A 25,832-nucleotide genomic window follows, 5' to 3' on the forward strand; every position below is an offset into this window, starting at 1 on the left:
AAATGCATAAAAAATGGAAGCTTAATCTCCAAGATGTGGAACAAGGCTGTGATGCATAAGTTCACCAGGTTTATTCAGGATGACACTGGGAGTCCTTGCACAAATAATCAGAAATAAATACATGAACTCAGATTGGAAAAAAGGAAGCCAACTTTACACTGATGCCCAATGGGCATTAGTTCAAATACCAGCCACTCCACTTCTGGTCCAGATTCCTGCTAATGTACCTGAGAAAACAGCAGAAGATGGCCCAAATATTTGGGCCCCTGCCACCTATGTGGGAGACCCAGAAGAAAGCACCTGGCTCCTGGATTTGGCCTGGAAACCCTAGCCACTGTGTCCATTTGGGAGGGAACCAGTAGATGGAAGATCTCATTCTCTCTGTCTCTCTCTCTCTCTCTGTAACCCTGCCTCTCAGACAAATAAATAAAGATCAAAGAAAAAGAAAGAAAGAAAGAAAGAGAAAGAAAGGAAGGAAGAAGTAAAAAATAAAGAAAGAAGTAAAGAAAGAAAGAAAGAGAGAGAGAGAAAGAGAAGGAGGGAGGGAGGGAGGGAGGGAAGAACAAAAATGCCCATCAACTATGAATGGATAAATAAAATAAAATGTGGCTTGTATGAATAACTGAATATTAGTGAGCCATTAAAAGGATGAAACCTTGTCATTGTCACCTACGTGGAAGTACCTGTAGATCATCATGTTAAATGAAATAAGCCAAGCACAGAAAGACAAAAGTCCCATGATCTGATTCGTGTGTGGAATCTAAAACACTGACCTCACAGAGGCTGGGCGTAGAGTGGTGATGACCGCACAACTGAACCCTAGACCATGGATATGTGCACTGATCATCACATGGGAGCACACAGATATCCACAATTCTTGTGAATCAATTTTAAAAAATAAAAATTATAGCGACAAAAACAGGAAAATGTTTCCGTTGTTGAGTTACTTGTTATAAAGAGATGCCAGTCTAGTGCTTATGTGGTTTCCCTTGTAGCTCTGCTATTGGAAAGGAAGATTCTTGAAGGTTGTTCTAATTTACATGAATGCTGAAACACAACTTTCTGACCACATTCTTGGTGGCTGGAATAGCAGGGATGGATTTCTGCCCTCCTGTTCTGATGGGTGCACACCAGAGACAGTGGCAGCTACTGACGCTACTGAGAGTGCTCTCCCTAGGTTCCTGAGGAAACATTTCTGTGCCTCCTGATGGTCCCCCCCTCCTCCTGCTGCCCAGGGAGCACTCTCTGACCCTCACAAGGAGAGGCCCTGGGGAACCCAGGTGGAGGTCCCAGTGGAGGGCGGCTCTCCAGGCCCCAGGCTGATGATCCCTGTGCTGCTCACGAGGGTCTCGCAGGCCTTGCTTTTCCCTGCTCGCTGGCCACAGGGAAATCACAGCTGAAATCAACAAAAAAGATTTAATAAAATAAAGGAATTTAGAGCTTATCCATAGAGCAGCATTTCTGGACACCACATGGGTGGTACAAACCACACGGCAGTAACAGAGTTCCTTTTCCTGGGGTTCCCGGGCACGCCCTCTCTGCAGCACATGCTCTTCGTGATGTTTCTCACCGTGTACCTGCTCTCCCTTATGGCAAACACCCTCATCATTGTCTTTGTTCTCATGGATTCCACACTGCAGACGCCCATGTACATTTTCTTGGGAAATTTGTCCTTCCTGGAGATCTGGTACACAACCACCACGGTGCCTAAATTCCTGGCCACCCTCCTCTCCAAGGCTGTCACCATCTCTGTCACTGGCTGCATCACCCAGTACTACTTCTTTTTCTCCATGGGAGCCACAGAGTGCATCCTGCTGGCCATGATGGCCTATGACCGCTATGTGGCCATTTGCAACCCTCTGCGCTACTCGCTCCTCATGAGCCTCCAGATTTGCCTGCGCTGCTCTGCAGGGTCTTGGATTGGGGCTTTATTGCCCCCCTTCCACCTACCATACTTATCACTCATCTGAACTTCTGTGGTCCCCAGAAGATCAACCATTTCTTTTGTGACTCAGACCCGATTTTTAAGCTCTCCTGCTCAGACACATTCTTGGTGGAGGCCATGGGCTACACTTGCAGCTCTGTTGTGATTCTCAGTTCCTTCCTTCTCACCATGTCCTCCTACAGCAACATTGTGGTCACCATCATCAGGCTGTCTTCCCGGGAGGCTCGCAAGAAGACTTTCTCAACCTGTGCCTCCCACCTCACTGTAGTCACCATCTATTACGGCACCATCATCTTTACCTATGTCTGCCCTCCCTCCAAGTATAACTTCACCACCAGGAAGGTGGTCTCAGTGTTCTACTGTGTGATCACCTCCCTGGTAAACCCTCTCATTTACACTCTGAGAAACAAAGATATGAAGAATGCGTTCAGGAAATTCCTGCAACAAAAGAGATTTCTCTTGTCCAGAAACAGGCAGGAGTTATCAACAAAGGTGCACAATTCAGAATCGATCCTCAAGCCATATTTTAAAAAGTTAAGTATCGAATATTTTATTTATTTATTTTTGACAGGCAGAGTGGACAGTGAGAGAGAGAGAGAGACAGAGAGAAAGGTCTTCCTTTTCCGTTGGTTCACCCCCGAAATAGCCGCCACGGCCAGTGCACTGCCACTGCGCTGATCCGAAGCCAGGAGCCAGGTGCTTCCTCCTGGTCTCCCATGTGGGTGCAGGGCCCAAGCACTTGGGCCATCCTCCACTGCCTTCCCGGGCCACAGCAGAGAGATGGACTGGAAGAGGAGCAACTGGGACAGTATCCGGCGCCCCAACCGGGACTAGAACCTGGGGTGCCGGTGCTGCAGGCAGAGGATTAGCCTAGTGAGCTGTGGTGTCAGCCAAATATTTAATATTATTTATTCATTTATTTAAAGATATATTTTACTTATGTGAAATGCAGTTATAAAGCAGTCACTCCCCTGGTATTTTGTGAGAAATCAGAATACAGGAGTGCTGTCTCTCTCTCTCGCTCTCTCTCTCTCTGTCTTTCCATCTTCCTCTCCTTTTTTTATTTTCAAGTCAATAAATAAGTAAATTTAAATGGATATTTGCTTCATATCTATATACTTGAAAGACTGTCTTTCCCAAGGTTAAATGAACCCCTCATTAAGTTCTAGGTGTAGAGAGTTGTAGAGAGTTGTGGTGTTGGGTGCAGGAGGCTGCTGGATTCAGAGGTTATCTCTGTGAGGCTTTCTAGCATTGCACGGGTCAGTCCTAGTTGGGTATGATGACATGCCTTCAAATATTATATTCTTGAGGACTATGCCCCCTACCATGGGTAATACTTCACTTCCATGCCTTTCCTTTCTTTCTCACCTGAGGTAGTCCAGTTCTCCACATTAATTTGTATTTCCTTTTGTCATTATTACTTTTTAAGATTCATTTACTATTTGAAAGAGAGTGACAGAGAGAGAGAGAAGACATTGGCCCAGCGTGAATTCGGAGACCAGAATTCATTCCTCAACACTATATTAAAATGGACCGTAACACAGACTGAGCATATGAGGTCTCCACACCACCCCTGAGGGCCACGGCCTTACATAAATATGTTGCTGTGTGTGAAGAGATGTCTCCATTTTATAGTGCATCACCATACAGCAGTTATTGCCATGTTTCAATGGGCTGCATCTGTATATTGATTAATTCTAAGTTTGCTACCTCAGCAAACCAGAGAAGCCAGGTGTAGTCTCCCAAACACATTCATAAATACAACTTCCAAGTATCTTTCCAACAGTAATTACCATTAAGACAGCACACTAGATTAATTACAAGACATCTGACTTGGTTATTTTTGTTTTTTACCTGTGTCTCAGGGTAGGAAAGTCAGTTCCAGACTTAATTGTGGACATTTTCCTTCCTGGACATGCACAGGCACAGGTGGATGAGAGACAGGACACTGCAAGTCCTGTAGCTCAGAGGCAAGAGGGAGATGTGGGTGCAGACACCCAGGGCAGTCTCGGTCAGGAAATTTCTCTTTTTCTGACCCATTAACTGCTATTCCTTGCCCTGATCACCCAGTAGGAAATTTCAATTTCCACAAGAAAAGAAAATTTCTGAAATAACCACAGCATACAACCATATCATACAACCACACAAAGTAATGCTATAGAAAACACAAATGTAGAGAATAGCTGTGATTACATTTAAATTCTAACGAGAGGATTGAGCCTCAGAAGGGTTTTAGTCTTGCTAGAAAGCTGTCACGATCCAATAAGTGAGAATTGCAGCAAGAATGTGATAATGGAACAGCTGAAGGGAAATTTAAAGCAGATTCATATGTATTTTGTAGCATTGTCAATATTTATATTTTAATGAAATCTGAAAGTGTAATTAATTTATTAAGCATAACTCATTTTGCACTTGGAATAAAATTTTAGGTTCCTTACTTCACACACATATAAACAAAGAAATGATGATTAAAAATATGACATTTGCTGCTGTGTAGTATTTCATAGTGTACATATTCCACAATTTCTTCATCCAATCTTCAGTTGATGGGCATTTAGTTTGGTTCCATGTCTTAGCTTTTGTGAATTGAGCTGCAATAAACATGGGGGTGCAGATAACTCTTTTACTTACTGATTTAATTTCCCTTGGGTAAATTCCCAGGAATGGGATGGCTGGGTCATATGGTAGGTCTATATTCAGATTTTTGAGGTATCTCCATACTGTCCTCCATAGTGCCTATACCAGTCTACAATTCCACCAACAGCGGATTAGGGTACTTTTCCCCCCACATTCTCACCAGCATTTGTTGTTTGTTGATTTTTGTATGAAAGCCATTGTAACTGTGGTGGGGCAGAACCTCATTGTGCTTTTGATTTGCACTTTTTTAACAGCTAGTGATCCTGAACATTTTTTTATGTGTCTGCTGGCCATTTGGATTTCCTCCTTTGAAAAATGTCTGTTTGGGGCCTACACTGTGGCTCACTTGGTTAATCCTCTGCCTGAGGCGTCGGCATCCCAGATGGGTGCCAGATTGTAGTCGCGATTGCTCCTCTTCTAGTCCAGCTCTCTGCTGTGGCCCGAGAAGGCAGTGGAAGATGGCCCAAGACCTTGGGCCCCTGCACCCGCATGGGCGACCAGGAGGAATCACCTGGCTCCTGGCTTCGGTGTAGCGCTGGCCATGGCAGCCATTTGGGGAGTGAACCAATGGAAGGAAGACCTTTCTCTCTGTCTCTTTCTCTCAGTGTCTGTACTCTACCTGTCAATTATATTAAAAAAAAAGAAAAAAAAAAAACGTCTTTTTAAGTCCTTTGCCCATCTCTTAACTAGGTTGTTTGTTTTGTTGTTGTGGAGTTTCTTGACCTCTTTGTATATTCTAGTTATTAATCCTTTATCAGTTACATAGTTTGCAAATAATTTCTCCCAATCTGTTGGTTGCCTTTTCACTTTCCTGACTGTTTCTCCTGCAGTAGGGAAACTTCTCAATTTAATGCAATCCTGCTTGTTAATTTTGGCCTGTGCTTCTGGGATCTTTTCCAAGAGCTTTTGGCCTATGCCAATGTCTTGCAGGTTTTCTCCACTATTCTCTAATAATTTGATGATATCATGTCAGAGATTTAGATCTTTAATCCATTTTGAGTGGAAATCCAGTTTTCCCAGCACCATTTGTTGAAGAGGCTGTCCTTGCTCCAGGGATTGGTTTTAGCTCCTTGGTTAAATACAAGTTGGTTGTAGATGCTTGGATTGATTTCTGGTGATTCTATTCTGTTCCATTGGTCTATGCATCTGTTTTTGTACCAGTGTCAAGCTGTTTTGATTATAACTGCCTTGTAGCATGTCTTGAAATCTGGAATTGTGATGCATCTGGCTTTGGTTTAGTTATATAAGATTGCTTTACCTATCCAAGGTCTCCTGTGTTTCCATATGGACTTCAGCATCATTTTTCTAGATCTGAGAAGAATGTCTTTAGTATTTTGATTGGTATCACATTGAATCTATAAATTGTTTTCAAAAGAATGGACATTTTGACGATATTGATCCTTCCAATCCATGAACATGGAAGATTTTTTCATTTTTTTGTATCTTCTATTTCTTTCTTTAATGTTTTGTAATTCTCATCATAGAGATCTTTGACATCCTTGTTGCTGGTCATTTGCAACAAAATGGATGATCTGAAAAACATCATACTTAGTGAAATAAGCCAGTCCCAAAGGGACAAATTCCATATGTTCTCCTTGATCTGCGAGAATGAATAGAGCACATAAAACAAAATCTGCACAAGTGAAATTGACACATCAAGAAGGGATGACTTGAGCTGCCCTTGTCTTGACTGGCAAGGAACAGTTGTATTCTTTTGTTTTTTCACTTTTTTCCCTTCTTACTGTTTATTGAACTCTTTACTTAACATAGAGTTAATCATATGTGTATAAAGTCAATTGAGGATAGACCTTAGTAAGAAACAAGAGCGGGAATAAAAGAGGGAGGAGGAAGTTTATAACTGTAAAGCTGTATAGTTCTACATACTTGTTCCTAAGAACTAACTTCTAAGGGTACAGTTTGAAAACTTGTCTTAGGACTTCAAATTCCATTAAGCTGTGTGATAAAAATGCCATGTAAGGTGTCAAAGTGATCACATTAAGTGTTAAAGTGAACATATAAATAGGATCAAGTGTCAAGTAATTATAATAGATAGAATTAAAAATAAGGGAATGCTCCAACATGGGAAACAGTCCATGCCGCAGACTCATAGAATGACCATTGCTTTAAGTAATGCTCTGACTTCAGAATCAGCCATTAAGTCTTCTTGGTCTGACTGAAAAGCCCATGAGAGCATTTCAGGCATGGAAAGCCAAGACACTGGCAAAAATATTCTACATGAAGATCTCTGTGAGTGAGATTCCCAGAAGAAAGAAATGGCCATCAAAGAAGGATGTACTTTTCTCTGAAGGGAGGCCTTGTCTAAATACTGACGGAGTTTGTGGATTCAAAAGGCTTCCATCACATAGGCAGCTCATGTCAAGAGCCTTGGGTGGTCACTGATGTCATACATAAGAGTGTTAATTATTAAATTAACAACAGGAGTCACTGTGCACGAACTTCCCATGCAGGACCTCTGTTCTCAATGAGTAGTATTATGAGAGTTAACTGTGATACTCATCCTCAAACAATTTGTGTGCATGTGTGTGTGTGCACGTGTGTGCAAATTGTTGAAATATTTACTTAGTACAGAGTTGGCCTTCTGTGTTCAAAGTTAATTGAAAATGAATTTTAATGGAGAATGGGACTGGGAAGGGGAAGGGGAAGGAGAAGTGGGGTAGGAGTGTGGGTGGCAGGGTGGGTATGGAGGGAAGAATAACTATATTTCCAAAGTTGTAAATTTGTATTCATTAAAAAATGAATTAGTTAAATAAAAAGATGACATTTGCAACAAAATGTGTGGATATCATATTATTTGGCAGATAAAAATTTATAAATAATATAGTGTCAATTGTTAAATCAACAACAGGAGTCACTGTACACTTACTCCCTATGTATGATCTCTGTCCTTAATGTGTTGTACTATGTGAATTAACAATATAACTAGTACTCAAACAGCACTTTACACTTAGTGTTCCTGTGTGGGTACAAACTGTTGAAATCTTTACTTAGTATATACTAAATTGATCTTCTGTATAGAAAGATAATTGAAAATGAATCTTGAGATGAATGGAATGGGAGAGGGAGCGGGAGATGGGAGGGTTGCTGGTGGGAGGGAAGTTATGGAGGGGAAAAAGCCACTGTAATCCAAAAGCTGTACTTTGGAAATTTATATTGATTAAATAAAAGGTAAAAAAAAAATAATATGAATTGTACCATCTACATGATAATAAGCCCTTCTTTCCTCATTTTATGATCACTGTTTTGAATTTCACTTTACATTAATTAATATCTCAACTTCCAAGAAAAATCATATGAATTTGTAGGTATATAGTATTCATATATGAAGTGAATATGGAAAAATATTAAGAATTGTCAAATCGGCCAGCGCCACAGCTCAATAGGCTAATCCTCTGCCTGCGGCGCCAGCACACCAGGTTCTAGTACCGGTCGGGGTGCCAGATTCTGTCCTGGTTGCTCTTCTTCCTGTCAAGCTCTCTGCTGTGGCCTGGGAGTGCAGTAGAGGATGGCCCAGGTCCTTGGGCTTTGCACCCGCATGGGAGACCAAGAGAAGCACCTGGATCCTGCCTTAGGATCAGCGCAGTGCGCCGGCCACAGCACGCTGGCCACAACGGCCACTGGGGGGTTAACCAACGGCAAAGGAAGACCTTTCTCTCTGCCTCTCTCTCTCACTGTCCACTCTGCCTGTCAAAAAAAATCATCAAATCTCAGGGTCAGCGCTGTGGCGTAGCAGGTAAAGCTGCTGCCTGCAGCGCCAGAATCCCACATGGGCTCCATTTTGAGTCCCAGTCTAGGAAAGCAGTGGAAGATGGCCCAAGTCCTTGGGCCCCTGCACTCGACTGGGAGACCTGGAAGAAGCTCCTGGCTCCTGGCTTCCGAAAGGCACAGCTCCAGCCATTGCAGTCATCTGGGGTATGAACCAGTGGATGGAAGGTTTCTCTCTCTCTGCCTCTGTCTCTCTGTAACTCTGACTTTCAAATAAATAAATATTTTTAAAAATTGTCAAATCTGAAAAAATATAGCATTTTTAAATGCAAAACTAATTCATTACTGTTGGAATGAATTGCAAGGCAACTCATACAAACAGAAACAATCCTAGGTTCAAGGGCATTGAAAATTAAATTTGTTCATACATAAATCCATTTTAAATCAATTTTAATAATGGTATTTTTCTACCAAATGTTTAGACTCTCTCACACTGACAAATACCTTCAACAATCTCTAGACATTAAGAATATACCCAACATGCATAGTTCAAACAAGAGATCAACAAGTTCTAAGGTAAGGGTAAAAGCAAACTTCTGGCGCTATAAGAAAAGATGTGGGTAGTGTCCAGTAACCCATCTGTTCAATAAATATTTGCTGAAAATACCCAGTCATCTGTATGCTCAGCTCGACATTAGAGATTTAAATGTGGAGAGTAACACAGTTTGGTCATAAAGAGACATGCGTGAAAGACTTGGATAAATAAATGTCAAATTACAACTGAAGTAAGTTTCACATTGATCAGGCCAATGGTACTAAGAAATGTCTCAGCCTGTTAAGAGAAACTGGCAGTCTGGGATAATCTCAGGCAAAGGCAATCTCCTAACAACAGACACACAAAGCTCAGGACTGGTAAAATAGCCCTGGGCCACAGTGGGCTGTGCATCCAGAAGTTATGAGTACCTGGAGCTCTTATTGGTAATAAACTCAATTTTCGTGGCTGCTGTTTTTCTCTCTGAACATATTTAGGACTTAGATATGTGACAAGGAAGCGCCTATAGCGATTTCATCTACAAAGCAACAAGTGATCAGATCCCCTCTCTCCCTCCCTCTACCCAACCCCCACCTCTCTCCCTCTCTATGTGTGTTTGAAGTCTGTTTCCATCCCGAGTTGCCGCCATCCACTCTGCACACTTCAGCGCTTCCAGAGCAACCAGAGTTACCAACTCAGACCCTTTGCTGAGTTTGGTTTGGTTTTGCACTCCCCTCTGTTTTCACTTTGGTCTTCTCCTTTTCCAGGGTCTTTCGTTTTCCAGAAAATCAAATTACCTCTGTGCCCTGACATCCATGTCCTCCATAAGGTTAAGTTTTGATGTGGCTGTGTCTTCTCACTAGATTGCAAGGACGCAGCCACATCAGAAAACTCATACAGTAAGTTTGGGAAACAAAAGAGAAAGATGGATGGACAATAGACTCTTCTGTTTTGTTTTTATGCTGGTGGCAATGTTGAGTCACATAACACAAAAGCAAGCATTTTCACTTCCCAGAGTCAGTGGCGTTAAGCACAACCTCAGGCTGTACAACCATCACCTCCATTCCCTTTCACCTCAGAGTAGGTCATGCAAATCATCCCACATGACTTTCCAGATACTGCTAAGAATGGCCCTGCATTCGCTTCACCTGGGAGGCCCCAAGTGTGCTTCTGATGTCCCGGTTCCTGTTCATACATCACTTGTCACACACGAAGGATGACAGATGGAAGGTCCATGTCGACTGCTCCATCACCAGTGGAGAGCCACCCCCTTTCCCTGGCTGTGAGGAGCCTTCCAAAGTAGAATGTGTATGAGTACAAGTGGCTTTTTCATACAATAATTCTTACTTTCAATACACAATATCGTGCTCAGACTATATAACCAGATTATTCAATAATAACGTAGTGAATGAGGTGACCAGGGGGTGCATGAGTCTCACTCTTCTAACCTGAAGGGCAGAATCTACCCCTGAGCAGTTTTCTCAATGCCTCCTTCATGTCCTTATTTCTCAGACTGTAGACGAGGGGATTCACGGTGGGTGGTACCACTGTGTAGAACACAGAAACCAGCAAACCCCAGAGTGAGGGATTCGAGGGCAGAGGGTGTAAATAGGCAAAAAAGCCAGAAGAGAGGAAGAGAGTCACAACCGCAAGGTGAGGCAGGCACATGGAGAAAGCTTTGGCTCTGCCCTCCTGGGAGGGCATCTTCAGGACTGCAGAGAAGATGTGGATGTAGGAAGCGTCAATCAACACAAAGCACACAGAGTCCAGTGCTAGGCTGGGCCCTCTCACCACCAATTCCCCTAGCATAGAGTGTAGTCAAATGCTTCTGTATGTTGATTTTCCATCTGGATGATAACCGTACTAAAATATCCAACTGTAAAACGCATATGAAGCCACAAAAAAATCCTAAATGACCAGAGTAATCCTGAGCAAAAAGAAGCTGGCTCCTGTTTCCTGCCAGTACAGACCCGGGGATTCAGTGGTGTCGGATCACAGGACTGGGTTCCTGCTGCCCCCATAGGAGATCTGGATTGAGTTCCCAGCTCCCAGCTTCAGCCTGGCCCAGTCTTGGCTGTCACACTGTCGCAGGCATTTTGGGAGAAATTCATTCTCTCTCTCTCTCTCTCTCTCTCTCTCTCTCCCTGTCCCTCATCCTCTCCCTCTCTTTTATTTTCAAACAGATAAATAGGTAGAATTTAAGTGGATATTTGCTTCATATCTGTATACTTGAAATTTGTCTTTCCCAAGTTTAAATCAATCCCTCATTAAATTGCTAGGTATAGAAAGTTGTTGAGGGTTGCAGTGCTGGGTGCAGCAGGCTGCTAGAAGCAGAGCTTATCTGTGTGATATTTCCAATATCACACAAGTCAGTCCTAGTTGATGTCTATATCAAATATTATAGTCTGAAGAATATTTTACAGAGCTGGCACTGTGGCATAATGTGTAAAGCTGCTGCGTGAAGTGCCAGCACCCTATATGGACACCAGTTCGAGTCCCGGCTGCTCCACTTCTGATCCAGCTCTCTGCTGTGGCCTGGGAAAGCAGTAGAGGATGGTCCAGCTCCTTGGGCACCTGTGCCTGTGTGGGAGACCCAGAGGAGGATCCTGGCTCCTGGCTTCAGATAAGCACAGCTCTGGCCATTGTGGTCAGTTGGAGAGTGAACCAGTGGATAGAACACCTCTCTCTCTCTCTCTCTGCTTCTCCTTCTCTCTGTGTGTAACTCTGGCTTTCAAATAAATAAATTAATTAATTAATATCTTTTTTAAAAAGAGTATTTTACATGCTGTTGAGAAGAGTATACACTCTGCAGTGGCTGGCTGTAATGTGGGTTATGTAGTTGAATTCTTTGTCTTTGTGTTTCCATCTGGAAAATCACAGTACTAAAATATCCAACAGCAAAATTCCTATGGAACCAGAAAAGACCTCAAAAAAACAAAATAATCCTGAGCAAAAAGAACAAAACAGGATGCATCATACTCCCTAACTCCAGATTGCATTATAAAGCTACAATAATCAGTACAGCATAATATTGGCATAAAACAGATATAGATATAGAAGCAGGTGAAATAGAATATAGATCTTAAAATAAACCCACACATCTGAAGCCATTTGCTTTTTGACAAGATGCTGAGAACATGCTTATAGAAAGGAAGTCTCTCAATAAATGGTACTGGGAGAATACATGCACAGAAGAGTGAAATCAGACTCCTTCCTGATCTCTTCTCGTGTACAAAAACAGATTTTAAAGCTTGACTTAAATGCATGACCTGAAACAGTGAAAGGACCAGGAGAAAATTCAGAGGAAATGCTTCAGGGCATTTGATTGGTTAAGTTTTTTGTTTTTGTTTTTGGTTTTTGGTTTTCGGTTTTGTTTTGTGTTTTTTTGTTTTGTTTTGTTTTTTTTTGATAAGGCACCAAAATATAGCAACACACAAACTCTTCATCTGACAGAAGTTAATTTGCAAACTATGTAAGCAACTTGAACAATTCATTAGCGAAAATACAAATTATCTGACCACAAAACAGGCAATAGACCTGAGTAAACATTTCTCAAATGAAGACATAATAATGGCCAATAGACGTATGAAACACTGCTCAACTTCACAAGTCATTAGGGAAATGAAAAACAAACCATGAGGAGAAATCACCTCACTTCAGGGAGCATGGCTACTATCAAACAGACAAAAGACTGCACGTGCCAGTGAGCATGCAGAGAAACTGAAACTCTTGATTAAAAATGTTGGTGGGATGCTAATTAGAACAGTTATTGTGGAAAACAGTGTGGAGCTGCCTCAAAAATCAAAAATGGAACCACATATGGTCGAGCAGTCCCACTACTGGGAATATACTCAAAGGGAATGGGATGAGTATGTTGAAGAGACATCTGCACTTCCTGTGTGCATTGCAACACTATTCATAATAGCCAAGGAATAGAGGGGCAGGAAATGTGGCATAAAAGATTTAACCACCACCTATGGCTTCGGCATCCCAATGGGCATCGGTTCGAGGCCCAGCTGTACCACTTCTGATCAAGATCCCTGCTAATGTGCCTGGGAAAGGAGATTAAAGGTGAGTTCAAAGCTGCCCCTGAAGGAGGGCAATAAGTGGTGACTGAAAGCCTCATGTAGACCTCACTACCTGCTGGTCCCCCCAAAACAAAGAAAATACAGTTGTCCTGGTAGACACAGTGCTTAATGGACTCTAATCCCTGACACCGGGAATGCTGTCTGGGGCCATGAGCAGTCATTGGTGGACACTGGGTAGGTCTTTCAGCATAAAACAAGCATGTCACCTTTACACATCAGGAGAGTCTCCTGCACCATCCAGGTGCTCCTTGCCCCAGTTCCACTCCAATGTCTCTGACTTGCTATTTTTCCTTGCAGTCTCCTGCCACTGAGATGCCAACAGATTCCAGGATCTCTCTGGGTTGAATTGACAGGGCCACCTAGTCGTGGACGTTCACCCTTCAAAAATGTGAACTAAGTAAACCTCTTTTAACTAAATAAAACGCTCAGTTAAAATGTTTCAGACAGGAAATCAGCACACAGTGGAGTTATCCCCTCACACGCTGCCGAACACACAGCTTCTCAAATGCACACAGGAAGACTCCACAGCTGACCATGCATGAGGCCACAGAACGAGTCAGAACACAACTCTGAAAACGGAAATTGCATCAAGGATCTTTTTTGACCACAACTGAATAAAACCAGAGATCAAAAACAGTAGATCTGGGGCCAGCATTTTGGCGCAGTGGGATAACACCCTGTCCTGAAGCGCTGGCATCCCATATGGGCGCCCGTTCAAGACCCAGCTGCTCCACTTCCGATCCAGCTCTCTGGTGTGGCCTGGGAAAGCAGTAGAAGATGGCCCAAGTCCTTGGGCCCCTGCACCTGCGTGGAAGACCCAGAAGAAGCTCCTGGCTCCTGGCTTCAGATCAGCACAGTTCCAGCCATTGTGGCTAATTGAGGAGTGAACCAGTGGATGGAAGACCTCTCTCTCTCTCTCTCTTTCTCTCTCTCTCTCCCTCTCTTCTCTGTGTTTCTCTGACTTTCAAATTAATAAATAAATGTTTAAAAAAAGGAGAACTTTAGAAATTGCATTTACACATGGAAATTAAGCATTGTGCTCTTCTACCAAGGGCTCAAGAAAGAAATCAAAAAGGAAACTCTAAAAATATCTTTAGATGGGGCTGGGAATGAGACATAGTGGTTAAAGCTGCTGTCTGTCATGCAGGCATCCTGTATGGGCACTGGTTCTTGTCCCAGCTGCTCTACTTCTGATCCAACTCCCTGCTAATGGTCTGGAAAAAGCAGCAGAGAGTGCCCCAAGGATCTGGGACCCAGACATCCATGTGGGAGACCTGGAACAAGCTCCTGGCTTTGGCCTGCCCCAGCCCTAGCCATTATGACAACCTAGAGAGTAAATCAGCAGATGGAAGACCCTCCCATCCCATCTCGGTCTCACCCTCTCTCTGCAACTCTACTTTCAAAGAGATAAATAAATCTAAAAATGAAAATGAGACAAATAAAAATGGAAACAAACTTTCCAAATCCTATGGGATAGAGCAAAAACAGTTCTCAGAGGAAAAGTTCGTGGCTATGACACCAACATTAAAAATCAAAAACGAGCCCAGATAATTGAATGTTGCACAAAGAGAATGGAAAACAAAAAACAAGAGCAAATTAAATGTAAAATCAGAAGGTAGGAAGTAAAAAAAGATCCCAAGAGAAATAAAGTAATTAGAGACTAAACAAACAACACCAAAGATCAAGGAAATGAAAGCAGATTTTTGAAAAAATTTAACAAATATTTAGATATAAAAAAGAGATATATGACTGAAATAAGCAATTTGATGGGAATGCAAATTAATACAACTGCTATAGAAAACAATATGGAGATGCCTCAAAAACCTAAAAATGGATCTTGCCTATGACCCAGCTATCTCACTTCTGGCAATATATCCAAAAGAAATGAAATGCAGCTGGCACCGTGGTTCATTTGGTTAATCCTCTGCCTACAGTGCCAGCATCCCATATGGGTGCCAGGTTCTAGTCCCGGTTGCTCCTTTTCCAGTCAAGCTCTCTGCTGTGGGCCAGGAGGGCAGTGAAGGATGGCCCAAGTGCTTGGGCCCCTGCATCCCCATGGGAGACCAGCAAGAAGCACCTGGTTCCTGGCTTAGGATCGGCGCAGCGCCGGCCATAGTAGCCATTAGGGGAGTGAACCAAGGGAAGGAAGACCTATCTCTCTGTCTCTCTCTCTCTCTGTCTATAACTACCTGTCAAATAAATAAAAAATTAAAAAAAAAGAAATGAAATGAGCATATAGGAGAGATAGCTGCACTCCCATGTTTATTGCAGCTCCATTCACAGTAGCAGAGATTAATCAACCTAAATGTCCATCAGCTGGTTACTGGATTTAAAAATGTGCTGTATATACACAATAGGATGTTACTCAGACATAAAAAAATGAAATGCTGGAATTATTATGCAATAATGAAATTATGAAATAAGCCAGACACAGAGACAAATTTTACATGTTTTCTCTTGTATGTGGAAATTTAGATATATAAAGAGTATAAGAATGTGTGCATGTCATATTATTTGGCATATGGACAGCTTTAAGTGCTTTCTTTACTAAATTATACCCTCTACAAAATAATACAGCCTCCTTTCCTCACTCTGTAATCCTTGACATGAAGCCCACATTATGTGATATTAAAATCCCCACTTTCAAGAAAAGTAGTATGTAGAGTATGTATGTAACATTCACATATGAATATGAGAAAATGTTAAAACTGCTAAATTTAAAATATAAAGAGTTTAAAAATCAATATCATAAATAAAAAGGAAGGGCTGGCACTGTCGCGCAGCGGGTTAACGCCCTGGCCTGAAGCGCCAGCATTCTATATGAGCACCAGTTCGAACCCGGCTGCTCCACTTCCAATCCAGCTCTCTACTGTGACCTGGGAAAGCGATGGAAGATGGCCCAGGTCCTTGGACCCCTTCACTCGCATGGGAGACCTGGAGGAAGCTCCTGGCTCCTGACTTCAAATCGGCGCAGTTCCAGCCATTGCAGCCAATCTGGGAGTGAACTACGAGATGGAAGATCTCTCTCTCTCTGCCTATCCTCTCTCTGTGTAACTCTGACTTTCAAATAAATAAATAAATCTTTTTAAAGAAAGATAAGCTTATTCTAGAAAGAAAGAAAGAAAGAGAGAGAGAGAGAAAGGAAGGAAGGAAGGAAGAAAGAAAGAAAGAAAGAAAGAAAGAAAGAAGAAAGAAAGAAAGAAAGATTAGAATTAATACCACATATTTACAATGGATCATTAGGAACTATTAAAAAAAAGTTATACAACAAATTGGTAAACCTAAAAGAAATAAACTCCCATGCACATAAAATCTACTAAGATTGAGTCATAAAGAATGAGAAAATACAAACAGAAAACAGTTGATGAAGCATTCTTTCATGATAAAAATGTTCAACAAAATAGGTGTGGAAGGCACCTCCCTCAACATAATCATGCATGGCAGACCCAAGGCAAGCCTCATAGTGAGTGGGAAGTTTGAAACTCTCCCCCTCCAAAATATGGAATAAAATAATGAGGCCAACATTCATCACTGTGTTCAGAAGTCCTAGACGCAAAAGTTAGGTGAGAGAATAAATACAGAGCATAGACATTAGCAAGGAATAAGTCAAGTTGTCTGCTTGAAGATAACACAATCTTATATATCAAAACTCAAAAGTTCCAACCAAAAATCTAAATTGTATCAAGTAGCAGAGAAAAACAGAACTGTTTCTCCAGAAGCAATTAGCATCAATCTATTTAAATCAAAAAAATTTTTTGAACATTTTACCAACAACAATCCCAAGGCCAAGGCCCAAGGCCACCTGCATGTCCCGATTTCACAGGCTGTAAATTAGGGGATTTAGGGAGGGGGTAATACAGTGTAAAGCATTGATATCAGCACTTTCACTGAAGGGGAAGATCCAAAATTTGGGGCTAAATATGTAATAATTCCTGAAGAAAAGAACAACATCACCACAGCAAGGTGAGGCAGGCGGGTTGAAAAAGTCTTCTTTCTGCCCTTTTCAAATGGGATTCTCAGAACAGTAGAAAAAAATGTGAACATAAGACACAACCATAAAAATCAAACACACAAGATCAAAACAGAAACTAGCATTGAAAATTGCATATTCTAGGGATTGCTGTCCAGAACAAGCAAGCATGAGCAGCGAAGGGATATCACAGAGGACAGGTGCACGATGTTGGACCCACAGAAGTGGACTGAGAATGTGCCTGCTATGTGAAGGGACCCATACACACACCCACTGAGCCACAAGACAGTCACCATCTGCACACAGGCGCGACTGCTCACGATGGCCTCATAGTGCAGAGGGTGGCAGATGGCGACATAGCGGTCATAGGACATCACCAGAAGGAGGGCATACTCTGTGTCAGCAAGAGCAATCACAAGGAAAATCTGTGAGGCACATCCCAGGAAGGAGATGGAATGGCTGTTGGTCAGAGAATTCATGATGGATTTGGGGAGAGTGACAGAGACATAGCAGATGTCAATCAAGGACAGATTCTTCAGGAAGAAATACATGTGTGACTGAGATGCTGGTCCAGAGTGGTGAGGGTGATGAGGAGGAGGTTCCCCATCAGGGCTGCCAGGTAGATCAGCAAGAAGAGGGTGGCACACAGCATCTGCAGCCCCTGGTCCTCAGGGAGCCTCAAGAGCAAGAATTCTGTTATGGTGGTCCTGTTTGCCACTGCCCCAGTCATGCTGCCCCTTCTCTGTGAGAAGGTCTATAGCACGGATAACCATCTATTCAGACATGCACGCACCAGTCCTGGTCTTCTGGTTGTACCCTCCTTCTCTTAGGTGGACTCTGGTCAAGCTACTGTTCACCAGGCAATCATCAGATAAACGTGAGTATACATCAGAATGTGTGTGGAGAATGGAATTAAGAGATAAGTATATTTTGGCCCAAGACGAAACTTATACTCTACTCACAGTTCTCTCATAGTGTACATTTCCCATGAACATTTTGAGACATCTCATATATCATATAACTCATCACATCTTATTTTCATGGAAAAAGTTTAAATGCAGTTGATATTAAGGACAACTTAGGATAGGCAGAAAATGCATGAATTGAAACGTGTTCATCATTCAGGAGCAGCAGGAGTTTTAGTGGCTTTCCCTCCTTAGGTTGTCTGTCTGGCAGATGGGAGGAAATTTCCTGTAAATCTGTTCCAATACTTCACAGGTGTCACAGATCTACACAGTGATAGATGAGAGGAATAGTTCTAGTGTTCTTTGATACAGCAAGCTGAGTGCCATTGTCAAAAATGCATTATATGTCTCAAAATAGAAGAGAGGATGTAGAATGTACTTTGCATCAAGAAATGTAAAAAGTCTGTTTGTGCACAATGTAATTACTCTGAATTGACCATTGACCATCGCCTCATAGATACATAGATAGATAGATAGATAGATAGATAGATAGACTTAATGTAAAAGGAGACTTCAAAATATCTACAGAAAATAGAGTTACAAGATGTATGTTGTGGTGCAGAAAATTTGAAATTCATGCATATTAAGGGTCTTCAAAAAGCTCAAGGAAGTGAGTTCTATGGGAAAAGTATACATGGATTTCATAATTTCTGTATAAAATAAACACATTTCATTCCCATTTTCCATGAACTTTTCAAAATTGATATGGTTTGAAAGGTAGAAAACAGAGATGGGACAGGGTGGAAGAGGGACAGAGAAAGAAAGTTCCCATCTCCCTGAATACTGACAAAGGTCCAGGACTGGGCTGGGACCTTGACAGAAGTTGTCAAGAAATCCAAGTCTCACAAGATTGGCAAGAGCTCAGTCAGGGGGTCCCTTGAACCCTGGTGACCACCTCCCTGGGTCTGCATTGCTGGGGAGCTGGAGTCAGGAACACAGCCAGGAATCAGACCCAGGGAATTCAGTGTTGGACGTGGGTATTTAACCACTAGGCGAAACACCGGCTTACTTTGTAAAATTATTATTTTTTAATTTGAGAAGCAGAGAGACAGAGTTCCTGAACCCTCTGAGGTTCCCTTATGTACAGCTCTATAAATTTTGTAGGTGTGAAACGAAAACACCAAATTCCAATTTACAAATATATACATGTTGTATGCTGATCAAAGACTAAATTTTTATATTTTAAAAATCATCCACATGATCACATTTCAAGAGGTCATGTGACAAGAGCGCTGAGTAAAACAAGAAGTGCCCGTTTGTCACTGGAGCTGGAGCCGCAGCGGCTCCGGAGGCCGGCGCGTCTGAGGGTCCTCGCCACACCCACCCTCGGCAGAGCCCCTCGGCCTGCGCGTCTGGGACCGCTCCTCCGTGCACCACAAGTGACCGTCACGGAATCGGCCGCGGCGCGGGACGCCTCGCTACTCTGTTAAAGGCGCGATTACAACCGGAGAATCGCCCCGTCCCCGACTGACCTGTGGCGAATAGGAAGCTGGGTGGTGTAGACGCGCGGCCGTGCACTGGCCGCCCGGGTCCCCGCGGACACGTCGCGGCGGTCTCCCGGGTCTCCTCACGCCCGGCGGGCGCCCGCGGCGCAGCTCCCGCCCGAGCACCGCCGGGAAAGACCCGCGTCTCCGCCAGCACCGGCTGCTCCGTCTGCGGCGCCAGGAAACCGGAAGGTGGCGCCGCGGTGAGCGTGCGGGGCTGAGGCAGGGCCTCCGGGGCAGGTTCCCCCGCGTGCTGACAGGGGAGTGACTGACAGGGTCCGCAGCCCACGCGCTGACAGGGGAGTGACTGACAGGGTCCGCAGCCCGCGTGCTGACAGGGGAGTGACTGACAGGGTCCCCAGCGTGCAGACAGGGAGTGACTGACAGGGTCCGCAGCCCGCGTGCTGACAGGGGAGTGACTGACAGGTTCCCCCGCGTGCAGACAGGGGAGTGACTGACAGGGTCCCCAGCCCGCGTGCAGACAGGGAGTGACTGACAGGGTCCGCAGCCCGCGTGCTGACAGGGGAGTGACTGACAGGGTCCGCAGCCCGCGTGCTGACAGGGGAGTGACTGACAGGGTCCGCAGCCCGCGTGCTGACAGGGGAGTGACTGACAGGGTCCTCAGCCCGCGTGCTGACAGGGGAGTGACTGACAGGGTCCCCAGCGTGCTGACAGGGGAGTGACTGACAGGGTCCACAGCCCCTGTGCTGACAGGGGAGTGACTGACAGGGTCCGCAGACAGGGGAGTGACTGACAGGGTCCGCAGCCCGCGTGCTGACAGGGGAGTGACTGACAGGGTCCGCAGCCCCTGTGCTGACAGGGGAGTGACTGACAGGGTCCGCAGCCCGCGTGCTGACAGGGGAGTGACTGACAGGGTCCGCAGCCCGCGTGCTGACAGGGGAGTGACTGACAGGGTCCGCAGCCCCTGTGCTGACAGGGGAGTGACTGACAGGGTCGGCAGCCCCTGTGCTGACAGGGGAGTGACTGACAGGGTCCGCAGCCCGCGTGCTGACAGGGGAGTGACTGACAGGGTCCGCAGCCCCTGTGCTGACAGGGGAGTGACTGACAGGGTCGGCAGCCCCTGTGCTGACAGGGGAGTGACTGACAGGGTCCGCAGCCCCTGTGCTGACAGGGGAGTGACTGACAGGGTCCGCAGCCCCTGTGCTGACAGGGGAGTGACTGACAGGTTCCCCAGCGTGCTGACAGGGGAGTGACTGACAGGGTCCGCAGCCCGCGTGCTGACAGGGGAGTGACTGACAGGGTCTGCAGCCCGCCTGCTGACAGGGCAGCTAGGGCGGTCCGCTGTCCAGGTATTGACGGGTGTGAGGAGCGGTCTGCAGCCTGCAGGCTTCCCTCTGGCTGCAGGCCACGGGACATTTATTTCCTCCCCGATTCCCCAGGCCTGGGGGGACTTCCTTCGCCTTTGGCACCGGCCCAGGGGTGAGAACGTGGTGAGGTCCTGGTGGTGGAGTGAGCCTGGCCAAGTGGCCAGTGGCTCTGGAAGCACTCAGGAAGGTGACACGTGTGCCCCCCGGGAGCAGATCGCAGCGTTGGTGGAGTCTTTCCACTCATGGAGCTGTTTTCACCTTACCTTGTTGTGGTAAAGAGAACTTTTGCATTCAGGTATTAAAAGGTAAATCCAAGAACACATATTGAGCCATATGCTGTTTTGTTTTGCATCTCTACTTCTGCAGTAGCTTCTTTATAAAAAAAAAGGATTATTATTTATTTGAAACACAGAACTACAGAGCAAGAGAGAGACAAAGAGATAAAAATCTCCCATCTGCTGGTGCACCCCTCAAATGCCCTCAGCAGCCAAGCTGAGGCCAGGATCAGTCACCGTGGTGGGTGGCAGGGACCCAAGTACTGGAACCATCATCGGCTGCCTCCTACGATGTGCTTTAGAAGAAAGCTAGATTCCAAGCTGAGGGGGAACTGGATCCCAGGCGCTCCAATGTAGGATTCAAGTGTCTAAGTGGTAGCTTAACCCGCTACACCACAACGACCACCTGTGCAGTAGCATTTACAGAATTATTGTTCAAGTAAAATAACAAGGAATGTAGAAAACAAACTGACTGCAAAGTCTACTGCCACATTTATTCCCAGAGCTAACTGGAATTCAGGTTTGGGAGTGTTTCCTCAGCACACTTCCTCTTTGGCTGAGTAGTTATGGAGAAGGGTCTTCTCACATGCACTGCCCGGGCTCATAGACTCAGCTCTATACAAAACCCCACTTCTTGCTTTTATATATAACACAATATTCTATTATGGGTAGTCAGTGTTTTGACAACATTTCTATCATAGTAGCACATTGACATAATTTTCCATATATTGCCTGTGTGCACATGTGCACATGGTTCAAGAATGTCTTTGAAACATAATTGATATATCGAAGATCAATTTCCTAAAGTTTCTGCTAAACTGGTTCCAAAAATGTTTGAAAATATCTGTTTCCAGCATGTGCTCAGGAGTTTGCCATCAACCCATGCTCCTATATCTTGCAGTAAAACAATTCAATAATACTTTATTTTGTGAAACTATGTATGACAATGTTTACCACTTTAGCCATTTTTTACGTTAATTGGCATTATCTATGCACATGGTTGTTCAACTCTCACCCCTTTGATCTCTAAAATGTAGATTTTCCATCTTCCTTAGCTAATATTGTGTCCCATTGTATAGTAACTCCTCTTCACTTTCTGCCCATAGCACTCAGCAACTTACATTCATCTTCTGTCTCGGAGTTTGACCAGTCTATCATACAAGTGAAAACATACAGCATTCCCTATTTTGATATTAGCATACTTCACATGGCAAATTACCCTCAAGTCTCACATTGTAGAATTGGGTTAACATTTCCTCATTTTTAATGTTGAATGTTATACAGTTACACATACATACACACATGGGCCTTTAAAATGTTCATGGAGGGGCCGGTGCTGTGGCACAGCGGGTTAAAGCCCCAGCCTGCAGCACCAGCATCCCATATGGGTGCTGGTTCAAGTCCTGGCTGCTCCACTTCTGATCCAGCTCTCTGCTATGGCTTGGGAAAGCAGTGGAAGATGGCCCAACTCCTTGGGCCCCTGTACCCATGTTGTAGACCTGGAAGAGGCTCCTGGCTCCTGGCTCCTGGCTATTGGCTCTTGGCTTCAGATCAGCTCAGCTCTGGCCATTGTGGTCATTTGGGGAGTGAATCAGCAGAATGGAAGACCTCTCTCTCTCTCTCTCTCAATCTCTCTCTGTAATTCTGTCTTTCAAATAAAAAAATTAATTAATTAATTTAAAAAGTTCATGGAAAATGCATATTATGAAAGAACTATGAGGCCGGTGCCATGGCTCACTAGGCTAATCCTCCGCCTGGGGCACCGGCACACGGGGTTCTAGTCCCTGTCGGGGCGCTGGATTCTGTCCAGGTTGCTCCTCTACCAGTCCAGCTCTGCTGTGGCCCGGGAGTGCAGTGGAGGATGGCCCAGGTCTTTGGGCCCTGCACCCGCATGGGAGACCAGGAGGAAGCACCTGGCTCCTGGCTTCGGTTCAGCGCAGTGCACCGGCCACAACACGCCAACTGTAGAGGGCACTTGGGGGGTGAACCAACAGAAAAAGGAAGACCTTTCTCTCTGTCTCTCTCTCTCTCTCACTGTCTAACTCTGCCTGTCAAAAAAAAAAAAAAAAAGAAAAGAAAAAAGAACTATGCACAGATTTCAAAAATCATTTGCACCAAAATAAACTTAATTCCATTTTCCACAAACTTTTTTAGGTCCCTCACCATCTGTGTGTGTGTATATTTTGTTTGTCCATTCATATAATTAGGTTGGATCTGTGTTTTATTTATTGTGAACAATGCTGCTATTGCAATTGGTGTATGAGTACAAACTCTCTTTGCATTCCTGCCTTCAAAACTTTCACGTAGACTTTCAGTAGTATGGATCAAGTGGAAAGCCGGGGTGTGATTATCAGAGTAAGTGGATATCGCTTTCCACAGGAGCTATACCATTTTACATTCCAAGCACCCATACCTTAAGATTAAAGTGTCTTCACAGCTTTACCACACTTGTTCATAACTTTTGCTTCTTTTTTATATTGACAGTAGCCATTTTAATGTATGTGAAGTGATATCTCCTTGTAATTTTCTTTTATGTATCCCTAGTGATTAATGATATTGAATGATTTTCTATATAGTTACTGGCCATTGGTATGTTTCTTTGGGGAAAGTTATTACACAGGCGCTTAGCTTATTTTAAATCAGGTAGTTTTGTTCTTGCTAGGTTTTCAAATTGGTTTATATACACAAGATGTCAAAACATAGCAGATACATGGCATGCAGATATTTTCTGCCATTCAATGAGTTTTTTTTACTAAATTCATAGTGACGCTCTATGCACACATTTTTAAAAATTATTAAATGAAGATCAAGTTGTCTATTTTGTCTTCCGTTGCCTGTGTTTTGGTGTCAAAAGGAAAAATCATCAAAAAAACCACTGTTGGTGAAGTTTTATTGTCTATTTTTTGGCTTTGATTGCCTGTGCTTCTGGGGTCTTTTCCAAGAAGTCTTTCCCTATGTCAATGTCCTACAGGGTTTCTCCCAATATTCCCTAGTAATCTGATGATATCACATCATAGATTTAGATCTCTGTTCCATTTTGAGTGGACTTTTGTATAAGATGTGAGGTAGGGAGTCTTGTTTTATACTTCTGCATGTGGAGATCCAGTTTTCCCAGCACCATTTGTGGAAGAGACTGTCCTGGCTCCAGGGGTTGATTTGTGCTCCTTTGTCAAAGATAAATTGGTTGTAGATGTGTGGGTTAATTTCTGGAGTTCCTATTCTGCTCTATTGGTCTACACATCTGTTTTTGTGCCAGTACTAGGCTGTTTTGATTATAACTGCCCTGTAGTATGTCTTGAGCTCTGGTATTGTGTTGCCTCCAGCTTTGTTTTTGTTGTTTAAGATTGCTTTAGCTGTTCACAGTCTCTTGTATTTCCATATGAATTTTAGCATCATTTTTTCTAGATCTGAGAATAATGTTGTTGGTATTTGATTGGGATTACATTGAATCTATAAATTGCTTTCAGTAGTATAGACATTTTGAAGATGTTGATTCTTCCAATCCATGAACATGGAAGATTTTTCTACCTTTTTGTGTTTTCTTCTATTTTTTTCTTTAATGTTTTGTAATTTTTATCTTGGAGATCTTTGACATCCTTGATTAAATTTATTCCAAGGTATTTAAATTTTTAGTAGCTATTGTGAATGGGATTGAGCTTAGAAGTTCTTTCTCAGCTATAGCATTGCCTGTGTACACAAAGGCTTTTGATTTTTGTGTGTGCCGATCCGAAGCCAGGAGCCAGGAGCTTCTTCCAGGTCTCCCACGTGGGTTCATGGGTCCAAGGACATGGGCCATCTTCTACTGCTTTCCCAGGCCATAGCAGAGAGCTGAATTGGAAGTGGAGCAGCCAAATCTCTAACAGGTGCCCATGTGGGATGCCGGTGCTTCAGGCCAGGGCTTTAATCCACTGAGCCACAGTGCTGGCCCCCTCCACTCTCTTCTTTATGACAGGTTTTCTCCCTTCTCTTCCTCTAACATTGTTGAAATACACTTTTGTTGTTAAGTACACCAGGCCCAGGGGACAAAAGCAAGAGGGTCTCACTCTTGCCTGGGATGTGAGGATCCCAGCTCCTAGCAGCAGAGGGAGCAGTGGTTCCCGAGGCTGGGGCTGGGGCCAGGGTCGGGGGCCAGCAGAGATTGGTGAATGGTACAGAGCCTCCAGGAGAGCATAGAGGTGAGCTCTGCTGTTCCACTGCACAGCAGGGAGACCAGAGCCAGCAAGATCATGTGTCTGAAGAAACCAGAGAGAGGTCTTTGACAGCGCTCACCACAAAGACACGATATGGTTCAAAGTGAGGGACGCCGCTATCCTTGCGACCACTGCATGGGATGCATGGCTACAGGAGCAGCAGGACACCGCACAGACACATACAATGTGTCGAGGTGTCAATCAGGAGTAAAAGTTGAAAAGCTGTGCAAATAGCAAACATTCAATCCAAAGAAAAGAGATCAATGAATAAAACCACAGCTATTCATAGTGTATCTAATGCAGCTGATGATTGTGAACTGACACACAATGTTGAGTAAACTGAGTGTTTAAAAACTATCTGACCTACACCTCACATCAAGTACCCAGTTACCAAAACTACAGCATAAACTAAGACTTTAAGGAATAAAAAATAAAAGTTCTGAGACAAAAACACAGTGATAGCCTTGAAAACATTTGGGTAATGATGGTATTTCTAAAAAACTTCTCCAAATACAAAAAAGGTGGAGTTAAGGATCAAAATATAAAACAAAATGAACATTTTCTACAGATTGAAAGTAAAGAAGCATTTTAAAAATATACCTGGAGACATATCTGCACCTCCGAGAATAGAGGAAGGATTGATGTTTCTGATAGACAAAGCAAACCCATGGTTTGCAGAAAAAAAAGAGTTCAAC

At 43.8% G+C, this 25,832-nt stretch overlaps 2 protein-coding genes across 2 annotated transcripts; one reads left to right on the forward strand and one right to left on the reverse strand.

Annotated features, from left to right (window-relative positions):
* The first annotated feature begins 1,472 nt into the window (after positions 1 to 1,472).
* LOC133758836 (olfactory receptor 6F1-like) lies at positions 1,473 to 9,678 on the forward strand. Its single transcript, XM_062189971.1, is given in 3 exon segments — positions 1,473 to 1,920; positions 1,923 to 2,483; positions 9,605 to 9,678. Coding segments are annotated over 3 exon segments (1,083 nt in total).
* A 602-nt stretch (positions 9,679 to 10,280) lies between these two features.
* LOC133758838 (olfactory receptor 14A16-like) lies at positions 10,281 to 17,625 on the reverse strand. Its single transcript, XM_062189972.1, is given in 4 exon segments — positions 10,281 to 10,623; positions 17,047 to 17,098; positions 17,101 to 17,454; positions 17,457 to 17,625. Coding segments are annotated over 4 exon segments (918 nt in total).
* Positions 17,626 to 25,832: the final 8,207 nt, after the last annotated feature.

The sequence above is a fragment of the Lepus europaeus genome, chromosome 4, assembly GCF_033115175.1.
Source record: "Lepus europaeus isolate LE1 chromosome 4, mLepTim1.pri, whole genome shotgun sequence".
Taxonomy (NCBI): Eukaryota; Metazoa; Chordata; class Mammalia; order Lagomorpha; family Leporidae; genus Lepus; species Lepus europaeus.